The sequence below is a fragment of the Oncorhynchus gorbuscha genome, linkage group LG21, assembly GCF_021184085.1.
Source record: "Oncorhynchus gorbuscha isolate QuinsamMale2020 ecotype Even-year linkage group LG21, OgorEven_v1.0, whole genome shotgun sequence".
Classification (NCBI taxonomy): Eukaryota; Metazoa; Chordata; class Actinopteri; order Salmoniformes; family Salmonidae; genus Oncorhynchus; species Oncorhynchus gorbuscha.
This window is the reverse complement of record NC_060193.1, coordinates 1,481,179-1,495,110: the sequence shown is the minus strand read 5'-3', so window position 1 is coordinate 1,495,110 and position 13,932 is coordinate 1,481,179. Positions and strand designations below refer to the sequence as shown.

Below are 13,932 nucleotides of genomic sequence, written 5' to 3'. Positions count from 1 at the left end.
GTCGCTGCCACAGGGGTACACCTGAGAGAGGATGAGGGGAGGACATGGTCTAGTCATCAATACAACCACTATTTGGAGAGATTTCACTTTGAGGTGAACATTGAGCATTGAGTTCGGGTTACAAAGACCATTAATAAAAAAAGCATGTTGAACTGAGACCCTTAAGTAGGCTAAAAACATGTTGAACTGAGACCCTTAAGTAGGCTAAAAACATGTTGAACTGAGACCCTTAAGTAGGCTAAAAACATGTTGAACTGAGACCCTTAAGTAGGCTAAAAACATGTTGAACTGAGACCCTTAAGTAGGCGAAATAACATGAACTGAGACCCTTAAGTAGGCGAAATAACATGAACTGAGACCCTTAAGTAGGCGAAATAACATGAACTGAGACCCTTAAGTAGGCGAAATAACATGAACTGAGACCCTTAAGTAGGCTAAAAAATCAAATTTAAAAAATGGAATCTGTAAGGGAAACGTTGTATAGGCAACCGTCTGCAGTTCTACAGTAATACAAAGCCTGAAAATGACACACGGCTCCACAAGAGTTAACAACAATTTATCAGAATATCCAGTCTGTAGATGGGGTCTGTTTAAAGCTCTCCTGCATGCCTAATAACATCCAGGCTTTTATTTAACCTGTATTTAACTAGGCAAGTCAGTTCAGAACAAACTCTTATTAACTGCCTTGTTCAAGGGCAGAACAACAGATTTTTTAAAATGTTTATCTCGGGGATTTAATCCAGCAATCTTTCGGCTACTGTCCCAACGCTCTAACCACTAGGCTACCTGTCGCCCCAAATGACCCTGTCCCTATAAGGACCCGTGTTTTAGTTCCTTACCTGTTCCGGGACCTTGCCGCTCTTCCTCACGGTGCCGGGTAACGGGGAACCCGTGCTCCTATAGGCTGACGTCGCGTGCGACTCCCGGAGCAGCACGGTTGAGATGGAGTTTATTTTCGCACGCGCCTGTACAGTGGAGTATTGCATGGCGAGCAGCTGCGCGAGCAACCACGGGAGTTTGGCCCACACCCGGAGCAGCATGACAGTTAATAACAGATATGACCTGGATAAATACAATGTCACTCTGTTTAAATGCAACAAGTCCCCCTGATGGAAGAAAAACGTACAACACTCAAAAATACACACGTGTCTGCAGAGGTTCGCCGCGCGCGATGCTGTATTGATTTGCTGCTTGATTTGCTGCTTGATTGCCACTGTCTCGAGATGCCAGCTTTTATAGCCTCTCGTAACGTGCGCAACCGGGAAGCTCGTGTATGGGGGTGTGACCGGTCCGTGGCTCTGTCTCTCTGACACGCGCTCTCCCTTCCACACACATCGATACCCATCGTCTCATCGACACAATAACCGAGAGAGAGAGAGAGAGAGAGAGAGAGAGAGAGAGAGAGAGAGAGAGAGAGAGAGAGAGAGAGAGAGAGAGAGAGAGAGAGAGAGAGAGAGAGAGAGAGAGAGAGAGAGAGAGAGAGAGAGAGAGAGAGAGAGAGAGAGAGAGAGAGAGAGAGAGAGAGAGAGAGAGAGAGAGAGAGACAGAGAGAGAGACAGAGAGAGAGAGAGACAGAGACAGAGACAGAGACAGAGACAGAGACAGAGACAGAGACAGAGACAGAGACCCTGTTCCGGTTTGTAAACCGGATTGCGATGTAAAAATTCCAATAAAAGCGATCAGAGTAAATTCAAGTTATGCCCACTAAAAAAAACAACGAAAACGTGCATGATATTTGATTCGTGCCTCTGTTCATGATTAGCGCTACATTGTAGCATATATAGACTACCAAGACGTGGTGGTTGGCCATTGTTGTTCTTAATGAGAGAAGCGCGTCTGTATCTCTCACAGAACTACAATTATATGAGCGTTCAATGATCCCTGTTAAACTCTCTTTCCATTAGCATTTCCTTGTAGAATCTGTCTGTTCAGAAAGAACTTAAATAATTCCAAATAGTGCATTAGAAGGAGGCCTACAGTTTAGGCACATATGATCAATATTATTGCCTAGCTATGGATTGTGTGTAGCCCAATCACTGGGCATTCCGGCAAGCCGAGAACTCGCAGCTGTCAAAAAAGCAAGCAGCCAAAACAGGCTCTCTCAATATTTCAAATACAATCGCGGGAAAATACAGTTTAAAAAGCAAATGAATCCTGTTGAAAAGAGAAGCCTGATCTGTCTGCTACTAAAGTTAGCAACTTCCAAATAGGCCTATTGAGCGAACAGTTTTACCAAGTAGAAACAAGAGAGAGATATGAGCTTTTGGCACGAGCCGGTGAGTGAGCGGATTGAGTGGGTGAAACGGGAAAGCTGTTTTCAGGGCTATAATTTCCTCTTCATAGTGCACAATGTGTGTCTCCACTCACCTACAGTAAATCTAGGCTATTGATGGCTTGAAGACAAGGTCGTTTTTTATTGATCTCAGATTCTTAGTTTGTCAGTGTCAAAGTAGTCTGTCATTTCGATCATTTGTGAGGTATTTAAAAAAATACTCTGCTAATCCAAAATGATGTAGAACTACATATAAAGGACACATTTTCCCCGAACCCTAGACTACAAAACATGTTCCCCGAACCCTAGACTACAAAACATTTCCCTCATGCGTGAACTTCTGCAAGAGCTTCTACTCTACTGATCTGTGTCAGTATGCAAAAACGATGATGCAACGTTTTATTAGAATCGCGATTTAAAAAAATGTGTTCTGGTACTGCAGAGCACCCTGATCCCCCCCCACTCCCCCCCTCGGGCTCAGGCTGCATCCCAAATGGCACCCCATTCCCTATTTAGGGCACTGATAGGTGCAGACGGCACGGAAGCAGGAAGTCTAGTGTTCTGGTTTATGCATCACTACATGTCTGGGCAACCATCAAGTAAGTTCTTTGAAAATGTGTGTGTGTGTGTGTGTGTGTGTGTGTGTGTGTGTGTGTGTGTGTGTGTGTGTGTGTGTGTGTGTGTGTGTGTGTGTGTGTGTGTGTGTGTGTGTGTGTGTGTGTGTGTGTGTGTGTGTGTGTGTGTGTGTGTGTGTGTGTGTGTGTGTGTGTGTGTTAGAACCTGTTTGACCACAGCAGAGGAAGTAGCAGACAGGTTATTCAGCAGCAGCCCATTCATCAGCAGACCATTCATATTCAACACTACAGAAACTAACTAACCACGGACCACATATCCACGGGAGGGAGGGGGGAGGGTGGCTGGTAGCCCAGTGGTTAGAGCAGGTAGCCTAGTGGTTAGAGCAGGTAGCCTAGTGGTTAGAGCAGGTAGCCTAGTGGTTAGAGCAGCTAGCCTAGTGGTTAGAGCCTAGTGGTTAGAGTAGCTAGCCTAGTGGTTAGAGCAGGTAGCCTAGTGGTTAGAGCAAGTAGCCTAGTGGTTAGAGCAGGTAGCCTAGTGGTTAGAGCAGGTAGCCTCGTGGTTAGAGCCTAGTGGTTAGAGCAGGTAGCCTAGTGGTTAGAGCCTAGTGGTTAGAGCAGGTAGCCCAGTGGTTAGAGCAGCTAGCCTAGTGGTTAGAGCCTAGTGGTTAGAGCAGGTAGCCTAGTGGTTAGAGCCTAGTGGTTAGAGCAGGTAGCCTAGTGGTTAGAGCCCAGTGGTTAGAGCAGGTAGCCTAGTGGTTAGAGCAGGTAGCCTAGTGGTTAGAGCAGGTAGCCTAGTGGTTAGAGCAGGTCGCCTAGTGGTTAGAGCAGCTAGCCTAGTGGTTAGAGCAGGTAGCCTAGTTGTTAGAGCAGGTAGCCTTGTGGTTAGAGGCAGGAAGCCTAGTTGTTAGAGCAGCTAGCCTAGTGGTTAGAGACAGGTAGCCTCATGGTTAGAGCAGGTAGCCTAGTGGTTAGAGCAGGTAGCCTAGTGGTTAGAGCAGGTAGCCTAGTGGTTAGAGCCTAGTGGTTAGAGCAGGTAACCTACTGGTTCGAGCCTAGTGGTTAGAGCAGGTAGCCTAGTGGTTAGAGCAGGTAGCCTAGTGGTTAGAGCCTAGTGGTTAGAGCCTAGTGGTTAGATCCTAGTGGTTAGATCCTAGTGGTTAGAGCTTTGGGCCAGTAAGTTGCTCTGGATAAGTGTGTCATAGTGGTTAGAGCAGGTAGCCTAATGTTAGTTAGTGTGCCTGCTAAATCAGTGTTTCCTAACAGTTTCTTTTGTAGCCCTGGACAACTATCAACTATTAGTCAACCTCTCTTTCCTGTCGTCTGAGATCCACAAAGATTGGAAAGCTGCCGCGGTCATCCCCCTCTTCAAAGGGGGTGACACTCTAGACTCAAACTGTTACAGACCTATATCTATCCTACCCTGTCTTTCTAAGGTCTTCTAAAGCCAATATAACAAACAGATCACCAACTATTTTGAATCCGACCGTACCTTCTCAGCTATGCAATCTGGTTTCAGAGCTGGTCATGGCTGCACCTCAGCCACGCTCAAGGTCCTAAACGACATCCTAACCACCATCGATAAAAGACTGTACAGCCGTATTCATCGACCTGGCCAAGGCATTCGACTATGTCAATCACCACATTCTTATCAGCAGACTGAACTCAAATGACTGCCTCATCTGGTTCACCAACTACTTCTCAGATTGAGTTCAGAGTGTCAAATCGGAGGGCCTGTTGTCTGGACCTTTGGCAGACTCTATGGGGGTGCCACAGGGTTAAATTCTCGGGCCGACTCTTTTCTCTGTATACATCAATGATGTTGCTCTTGCTGCTGGTGATTCTCTGATACACCTCTATGCAGAAGACACCATTCTGTATACTTGTGGCCCTTCTTTGGACACTGTGTTAACAACCCTCCAGGCGACCTTCAATGTCATACAACTCTCCTTCCGTGGCCTCCAACTGCTCTTAAAGGCTAGTAAAACTAAATGCATGCTTTTCAACCAATCACTGCCCGCCCATTCAGCATCACTACTCTGAACGGTTCTGACTTAGAATATGTGGACAACTACAAATACCTAGGTGTCTGGTTAGACTGTAAACTCTCCTTCCAGACCCACATTAAGCATCTCCAATCCAAAATTAAATCTAGAATCAGCTTCCTATTTCGCAACAAAGCCTCCTTCACTCATGCTTGCCAAGCATACCCTCGTAAAACTGACAATCCTACCGATCCTTGACCTCTGCGATGTCATTCACAAAATAGCTTCCAATACCCTGTTCAATAAATTGGATGCAGTCTATCACGGTGCCATCCGTTCTGTCACCAAATGTCATGTTTTGTCTTAGATTGTCTTGTCATTTTGTTTTTTCCTCTGTTCATTTTCCCCCTGCTGGTCTTTTTAGGTTCGTTCCCCTTTTTCTCTCTCCCTTCCTCTCTCTCTTCTCTCTATCGTTCCGTTCCTGCTCCCAGCTGTTCCTATTCCCCTAATCAATCATTTAGTCTTCCCACACCTGTTCCTTATCTTTTCCCCTGATTAGAGTCCCTATTTCTTCCCTTGTTTTCCGTTCCTGTCCTGTCGGATCCTTGTCTATTGTTCACCGTGCTGTGTCTGTGTATCGCCCTGTCATGTCGTGTTTCCCTCAGATGCTGCGTGGAGAGCAGGTGTCTGAGTCTGCTAGGTTCAAGTGCCTTCCCGAGGCAACCTGCAGTTCTTGATCGAGTCTCCTGTCTGTTCTCGTCATTACGAGTGGAATTATGTCTTATGTTTGTAGAATTACTTTACTGGATTAAAGACTCTGTTTTCGCCAAGTCGCTTTTGGGTCCTCATTCACCTGCATGACAGAAGGATCCGACCAAAGAATGGACCCAGCGACTACAGACGTTCGTAACACTGCCGTCGAGATCCAAGGAGCCATGCTCGGCAGACACGAGCAGGAATTGTCTGCTGCTCGCCATGCCGTGGAGAACCTGTCCGCTCAGGTTTCCGACCTCTCTGGACAGTTCCAGAGTCTTCGTCTCGTGCCACCTGTTACTTCCTGGCCTGCCGAGCCTCCGGAACCTAGGGTTAATAACCCACCTTGCTACTCCGGGCAGCCCACGGAGTGCCGCTCCTTTCTCACCCAGTGTGATATTGTGTTCTCTCTCCAACCCAACACATACTCTAGCGAGAGAGCTCGGGTTGCTTACGTCATTTCACTCCTTACTGGCCGGGCTCGAGAGTGGGGCACAGCTATCTGGGAGGCAAGGGCTGATTGTTCAAACAATTACCAGAACTTTAAAGAGGAGATGATTCAGGTTTTTGACCGTTCAGTTTTTGGTAGGGAGGCTTCTAGGGCCCTGGCTTCCCTATGCCAAGGTGATCGATCCATAACGGATTACTCTATAGAGTTTCGCACTCTTGCTGCCTCTAGTGACTGGAACGAGCCGGCGCTGCTCGCTCGTTTTCTGGAGGGACTCCACGCAGTGGTCAAAGATGAGATTCTCTCTCGGGAGGTTCCCTCCAGTGTGGACTCTTTGATTGCTCTCGCCATCCGCATAGAACGACGGGTAGATCTTCGTCACCAAGCTCGTGGAAGAGAGCTCGCGTCAACGGTGTTTCCCTGCTCCGCATCGCAACCATCTCCCTCCTCTGGCTCAGAGACTGAGCCCATGCAGCTGGGAGGTATTCGCATCTCGACTAAGGAGAGGGAACGGAGGATCACCAACCGCCTGTGCCTCTATTGCGGATTTGATGGACATTTTGTCAATTCATGTCCAGTAAAGGCCAGAGCTCATCAGTAAGCGGAGGGCTACTGGTGAGCGCTACTACTCAGGTCTCTTCATCTAGATCCTGTACTACTATGTCGGTCCATCTACGCTGGACCGGTTCGGGTGCTACATGCAGTGCCTTGATTGACTCGGGGGCTGAGGGTTGTTTCATGGACGAAGCATGGGCTCGGAAACATGACATTCCTTTCAGACAGTTAGACAAGCCTACGCCCATGTTTGCCTTAGATGGTAGTCATCTTCCCAGTATCAGATTTGAGACACTACCTTTAACTCTCACAGTATCTGGTAACCACAGTGAGACTATTTCTTTTTTGATTTTTCGTTCACCTTTTACACCTGTTGTTTTGGGTCATCCCTGGCTAGTATGTCATAATCCTTCTATTAATTGGTCTAGTAATTCTATCCTATCCTGGAACGTTTCTTGTCATGTGAAGTGTTTAATGTCTGCCATCCCTCCCATTTCTTCTGTCCCCACTTCTCAGGAGGAACCTGGCGATTTGACAGGAGTGCCGGAGGAATATCATGATCTGCGCACGGTCTTCAGTCGGTCCCGAGCCAACTCCCTTCCTCCTCACCGGTCGTATGATTGTAGTATTGATCTCCTTCCGGGGACCACTCCTCCTCGGGGTAGACTATACTCTCTGTCGGCTCCCGAACGTAAGGCTCTCGAGGATTATTTATCTGTGTCTCTTGACGCCGGTACCATAGTGCCTTCTTCCTCTCCGGCCGGGGCGGGGTTCTTTTTGTTAAGAAAAAGGACGGTACTCTGCGCCCCTGCGTGGATTATCGAGGGCTGAATGACATAACGGTTAAGAATCGTTATCCGCTTCCCCTTATGTCATCAGCCTTCGAGATTCTGCAGGGAGCCAGGTGCTTTACTAAGTTGGACCTTCGTAACGCTTACCATCTCGTGCGCATCAGAGAGGGGGACGAGTGGAAAACGGCGTTTAACACTCCGTTAGGGCATTTTGAGTACCGGGTTCTGCCGTTTGGTCTCGCCAATGCGCCAGCTGTTTTTCAGGCATTAGTTAATGATGTTCTGAGAGACATGCTGAACATCTTTGTTTTTGTCTATCTTGACGATATCCTGATTTTTTCACCGTCACTCGAGATTCATGTCCAGCACGTTCGACGTGTTCTACAGCGCCTTTTAGAGAATTGTCTCTACGTGAAGGCTGAGAAGTGCTCTTTTCATGTCTCCTCCGTTACTTTTCTCGGTTCCGTTATTTCCGCTGAAGGCATTCAGATGGATTCCGCTAAGGTCCAAGCTGTCAGTGATTGGCCCGTTCCAAGGTCACGTGTCGAGTTGCAGCGCTTTTTAGGTTTCGCTAATTTCTATCGGCGTTTCATTCGTAATTTCGGTCAAGTTGCTGCCCCTCTCACAGCTCTTACTTCTGTCAAGACGTGTTTTAAGTGGTCCGGTTCCGCCCAGGGAGCTTTTGATCTTCTAAAAGAACGTTTTACGTCCGCTCCTATCCTCGTTACTCCTGACGTCACTAGACAATTCATTGTCGAGGTTGACGCTTCAGAGGTAGGCGTGGGAGCCATTCTATCCCAGCGCTTCCAGTCTGACGATAAGGTTCATCCTTGCGCTTATTTTTCTCATCGCCTGTCGCCATCTGAACGCAACTATGATGTGGGTAACCCGAACTGCTCGCCATCCGCTTAGCCCTAGGCGAATGGCGACAGTGGTTGGAGGGGCGACCGTTCCTTTTGTCGTTTGGACAGACCATAAGAACCTTGAGTACATCCGTTCTGCCAAACGACTTAATGCCCGTCAAGCTCGTTGGGCGTTGTTTTTCGCTCGTTTCGAGTTTGTGATTTCTTACCGTCCGGGTAGCAAAAACACCAAGCCTGATGCCTTATCCCATCTGTTTAGTTCTTCTGTGGCTTCTACTGATCCCGAGGGGATTCTTCCTTATGGGCGTGTTGTCGGGTTGACAGTCTGGGGAATTGAAAGACAGGTTAAGCAAGCACTCACGCACACTGCGTCGCCGCGCGCTTGTCCTAGTAACCTCCTTTTCGTTCCTGTTTCCACTCGTCTGGCTGTTCTTCAGTGGGCTCACTCTGCCAAGTTAGCTGGTCATCCCGGTGTTCGAGGCACTCTTGCGTCTATTCGCCAGCGCTTTTGGTGGCCGACTCAGGAGCGTGACACGCGCCGTTTCGTGGCTGCTTGTTCGGACTGCGCGCAGACTAAGTCGGGTAACTCTCCTCCTGCCGGTCGTCTCAGACCGCTCCCCATTCCTTCTCGACCATGGTCTCACATCGCCCTAGACTTCATTACCGGTCTGCCTTTGTCTGCGGGGAAGACTGTGATTCTTACGGTTGTCGATAGGTTCTCTAAGGCGGCACATTTCATTCCCTCGCTAAACTTCCTTCCGCTAAGGAGACGGCACAAATCATCATCGAGAATGTGTTCAGAATTCATGGCCTCCCGTTAGACGCCGTTTCAGACAGAGGCCCGCAATTCACGTCACAGTTTTGGAGGGAGTTCTGTCGTTTGATTGGTGCGTCCGTCAGTCTCTCTTCCGGGTTTCATCCCCAGTCTAACGGTCAAGCAGAGAGGGCCAATCAGACGATTGGTCGCATACTACGCAGCCTTTCTTTCAGAAACCCTGCGTCTTGGGCAGAACAGCTCCCCTGGGCAGAATACGCTCACAACTCGCTTCCTTCGTCTGCTACCGGGTTATCTCCGTTTCAGAGTAGTCTGGGTTACCAGCCTCCTCTGTTCTCTTCCCAGCTTGCCGAGTCCAGTGTTCCCTCCGCTCAAGCGTTTGTCCAACGTTGTGAGCGCACCTGGAGGAGGGTGAGGTCTGCACTTTGCCGTTACAGGGCACAGACTGTGAGAGCCGCCAATAAACGCAGGATTAAGAGTCCTAGGTATTGTTGCGGCCAGAGAGTGTGGCTTTCCACTCGCAACCTTCCTCTTACGACAGCTTCTCGTAAGTTGACTCCGCGGTTCATTGGTCCGTTCCGTGTCTCCCAGGTCGTCAATCCTGTCGCTGTGCGACTGCTTCTTCCGCGACATCTTCGTCGCGTCCATCCTGTCTTCCATGTCTCCTGTGTCAAGCCCTTTCTTCGCACCCCGTTCGTCTTCCCTCCCCCTCCCGTCCTTGTCGAGAGCGCACCTATTTACAAGGTACGTAGGATCATGGACATGCGTTCTCGGGGACGGGGTCACCAATACTTAGTGGATTGGGAGGGTTACGGTCCTGAGGAGAGGAGTTGGGTTCCGTCTCGGGACGTGCTGGACCGTTCACTCATTGATGATTTCCTCCGTTGCCGCCAGGATTCCTCCTCGAGTGCGCCAGGAGGCGCTCGGTGAGTGGGGGGGTACTGTCATGTTTTGTCTTAGATTGTCTTGTCATTTTGTTTTTTCCTCTGTTCATTTTCCCCCTGCTGGTCTTTTTAGGTTCGTTCCCCTTTTTCTCTCTCCCTTCCTCTCTCTCTTCTCTCTATCGTTCCGTTCCTGCTCCCAGCTGTTCCTATTCCCCTAATCAATCATTTAGTCTTCCCACACCTGTTCCTTATCTTTTCCCCTGATTAGAGTCCCTATTTCTTCCCTTGTTTTCCGTTCCTGTCCTGTCGTATCCTTGTCTATTGTTCACCGTGCTGTGTCTGTGTATCGCCCTGTCGTGTCGTGTTTCCCTCAGATGCTGCGTGGAGAGCAGGTGTCTGAGTCTGCTAGGTTCAAGTGCCTTCCCGAGGCAACCTGCAGTTCTTGATCGAGTCTCCTGTCTGTTCTCGTCATTACGAGTGGAATTATGTCTTATGTTTGTAGAATTACTTTACTGGATTAAAGACTCTGTTTTCGCCAAGTCGCTTTTGGGTCCTCATTCACCTGCATGACACCAAAGCCCCATATACTACCCACCATTGCGACCTGTATGCTCTTGTTGGCTGGCCCTCGCTTCATATTCGTCGCCAAACCCACTGGCTCCAGGTCATCTATAAGTCTTTGCTAGGTAAAGCCCCGCCTTATCTCAGCTCACTGGTCACCATAGCAACACCCACCCCTAGCATACGCTCCGGCAGGTATATTTTCACTGGTCACCCCCAAAGCCAACACTTCCTTTGTCCACCTTTCTTTCCAGTTCTCTGCTGTCAATGACTGGAACTAATTACACTAAAATCACTGAAGTTGGAGTCTCATATCTCCCTCTCTAACTTTAAGTACCAATGGTGAAAGCAGCTTACTGTACCTGTACACAGCCCATCTGTAAATAGCACACCCAACTACCTCATCCCCATATTGTTACTTATCTTCTTACTCTTTTGCACCTCAGTATCTCATCATCTTCTGCACATCGATAACTCCAGTACTAATGCTAAACTGTCATTATTTCACCTCCATGGCCTATTTATAGTCTTACCTCCCTAATCTTACCTTATTTGCACACACTGTACATATATTTTTCTATTGTGTTATTGACTGTACGTTTGTTATTGTGTAACTCTGTGTTGCTGTTTTTGTCACACTGCTTTGCTTTATCTTGGCCAGGTCACACATGTACATGTAAACTTGTTCTCAACTGGCCTACCTGGTGAAAATTAAAAATAAATTTAAAAAATGAATCATCAAGCCCTCAATGAGTGGGATTTGTCAAGGCTACAATACAAATGAATGGAGTTGGGCTGTTGGGAGGACTGGAGTTGGGCTGTTGGGAGGACTGGAGTTGGGCTGTTGGGAGGACTGGAGGACTGGAGGACTGGAGTTGGGCTGTTGGGAGGACTGGAGGACTGGAGTTGGGCTGTTGGGGGGACTGGAGGACTGGAGTTGGGCTGTTGGGAGGACTGGAGGACTGGAGTTGGGCTGTTGGGGGGACTGGAGGACTGGAGTTGGGCTGTTGGGAGGACTGGAGGACTGGAGTTGGGCTGTTGGGAGGACTGGAGGACTGGAGTTGGGCTGTTGGGAGGACTGGAGGACTGGACTGGGGGAGGACTGGAGTTGGGCTGTTGGAGGACTGGAGTTGGGCTTTTGGGGGACTGGAGGACTGGAGTTGGGCTGTTGGGAGGACTGGAGGACTGGAGTTGGGCTGTTGGGGGACTGGAGGACTGGAGTTGGGCTGTTGGGGGACTGGAGGACTGGAGTTGGGCTGTTGGGAGGACTGGAGGACTGGAGTTGGGCTGTTGGGGGACTGGAGGACTGGAGTTGGGCTGTTGGGAGGACTGGAGGACTGGAGTTGGGCTGGGGGTTGGGACTGTTGGGCTGTTGGGAGGACTGGAGGACTGGAGTTGGGCTGTTGGGGGACTGGAGGACTGGAGTTGGGCTGGGGGGACTGGAGGACTGGAGTTGGGCTATTGGGGGTACTGGAGGACTAGAGTTGGGCTGTTGGGAGGACTGGAGTTGGGCTGTTGGGAGGACTGGAGTTGGGCTGTTGGGAGGACTGGAGTTGGGCTGTTGGGAGGACTGGAGTTGGGCTGTTGGGAGGACTGGAGTTGAGCTGTTTGGAGGACTGGAGGACTGGAGTTGGGCTGTTGGGAGGACTGGAGGACTGGAGTTGGGCTGTTGGGAGGACTGGAGGACTGGAGTTGGGCTTTTGGGGGACTGGAGGACTGGAGTTGGGCTGTTGGGAGGACTGGAGGACTGGAGTTGGGCTGTTGGGGGACTGGAGGACTGGAGTTGGGCTGTTGGGAGGACTGGAGGACTGGAGTTGGGCTTTTGGGGGGACTGGAGGACTGGAGTTGGGCTGTTGGGAGGACTGGAGGACTGGAGTTGGGCTGTTGGGGGACTGGAGGACTGGAGTTGGGCTGTTGGGGGGACTGGAGGACTGGAGTTGGGTTGGGGGTACTGGAGGGAGTTGGGCTGTTGGGAGGACTGGAGTTGGGCTGTTGGGAGGACTGGAGTTGGGCTGTTGGGAGGACTGGAGTTGGGCTGTTGGGAGGACTGGAGTTGGGCTGTGGGAGGACTGGAGTTGAGCTGTTTGGAGGACTGGAGGACTGGAGTTGGGCTGTTGGGAGGACTGGAGGACTGGAGTTGGGCTGTTGGAGGACTGGAGGACTGGGCTGTTGGGGGACTGGAGGACTGGAGTTGGGCTGTTGGGAGGACTGGAGGACTGGAGTTGGGCTGTTGGGGGACTGGAGGACTGGAGTTGGGCTGTTGGGGGACTGGAGGACTGGAGTTGGGCTGTTGGGAGGACTGGAGGACTGGAGGACTGGAGTTGGGCTGTTGGGAGGACTGGAGGACTGGAGTTGGGCTGTTGGGGGGGAGGACTGGAGTTGGGCTGTTGGGAGGACTGGAGGACTGGAGTTGGGCTGTTGGGGGGACTGGAGGACTGGAGTTGGGCTGGAGGACTGGAGTTGGGCTTGGGGGACTGGAGGACTGGAGTTGGGCTGTTGGAGGACTGGAGTTGGGCTGTTGGGAGGACTGGAAGGACTGGAGTTGGGCTGTTGGGAGGACTGGAGTTGGACTGTTGGACTGGAGTTGGACTGGAGGACTGGAGTTGGGCTGTTGGGGGTACTGGAGGGGAGTTGGGCTGTTGGGGGACTGGAGGACTGGACTGGAGGACTGGAGACTTGGGCTGTTGGGAGGACTGGAGGACTGGAGTTGGGCTGTTGGGAGGACTGGAGGACTGGAGTTGGGCTGTTGGGGGACTGGAGGACTGGAGTTGGGCTGTTGGGAGGACTGGAGGACTGGAGTTGGGCTTTGGGGGGACTGGAGGACTGGAGTTGGGCTGTTGGGAGGACTGGAGGACTGGAGTTGGGCTGTTGGGGGGACTGGAGGACTGGAGTTGGGCTGTTGGGGGACTGGAGGACTGGAGTTGGGCTGTTGGGAGGACTGGAGGACTGGAGTTGGGCTGTTGGGAGGACTGGAGGACTGGAGTTGGGCTGTTGGGGGGACTGGAGGACTGGAGTTGGGCTGTTGGGAGGACTGGAGGACTGGAGTTGGGCTTTTGGGGGGACTGGAGGACTGGAGTTGGGCTGTTGGGAGGACTGGAGGACTGGAGTTGGGCTGTTGGGGGGACTGGAGGACTGGAGTTGGGCTGTTGGGGGACTGGAGGACTGGAGTTGGGCTATTGGGGGTACTGGAGGACTAGAGTTGGGCTGTTGGGGGGTACTGGAGTTGGGCTGTTGGGAGGACGGAAGGACTGGAGTTGGGCTGTTGGGAGGACTGGAGTTGGGCTGTTGAGAGGACTGGAAGACTGGAGTTGGACTGTGGCGAGGACTGGAGTTGGGCTGTTGGGGGTACTGGAGGACGAGAGTTGGGCTGTTGGGGGGTACTCAAAAGAGGAGGAGAATCGTTACACATTGTCCTGGCTGGAAGACAGTTCAGTGTATGGGTTAGTTCATAGTAAGTTAATATGGCTAATTGG

The 13,932-nt window shown here is 50.6% G+C and overlaps 1 protein-coding gene across 1 annotated transcript in view; it reads right to left on the bottom strand.

Annotated features, from left to right (window-relative positions):
- LOC124007716 (dickkopf-related protein 2-like) overlaps window positions 1-1,264 on the bottom strand; it is a 4,282-nt gene extending 3,018 nt beyond the window's left edge. The window contains exons 1-2 of the mRNA XM_046318431.1: window positions 840-1,264; window positions 1-21 (exon numbers count right to left, since the gene is read on the bottom strand). The exon at window positions 1-21 is cut by the window's left edge and continues 136 nt beyond it. Of these exons, the coding sequence (XP_046174387.1) occupies window positions 1-21; window positions 840-1,040 (222 nt within the window). The 5' untranslated portion in view covers window positions 1,041-1,264. The remainder of the gene's footprint in view (window positions 22-839) is intronic.
- Window positions 1,265-13,932: the final 12,668 nt, after the last annotated feature.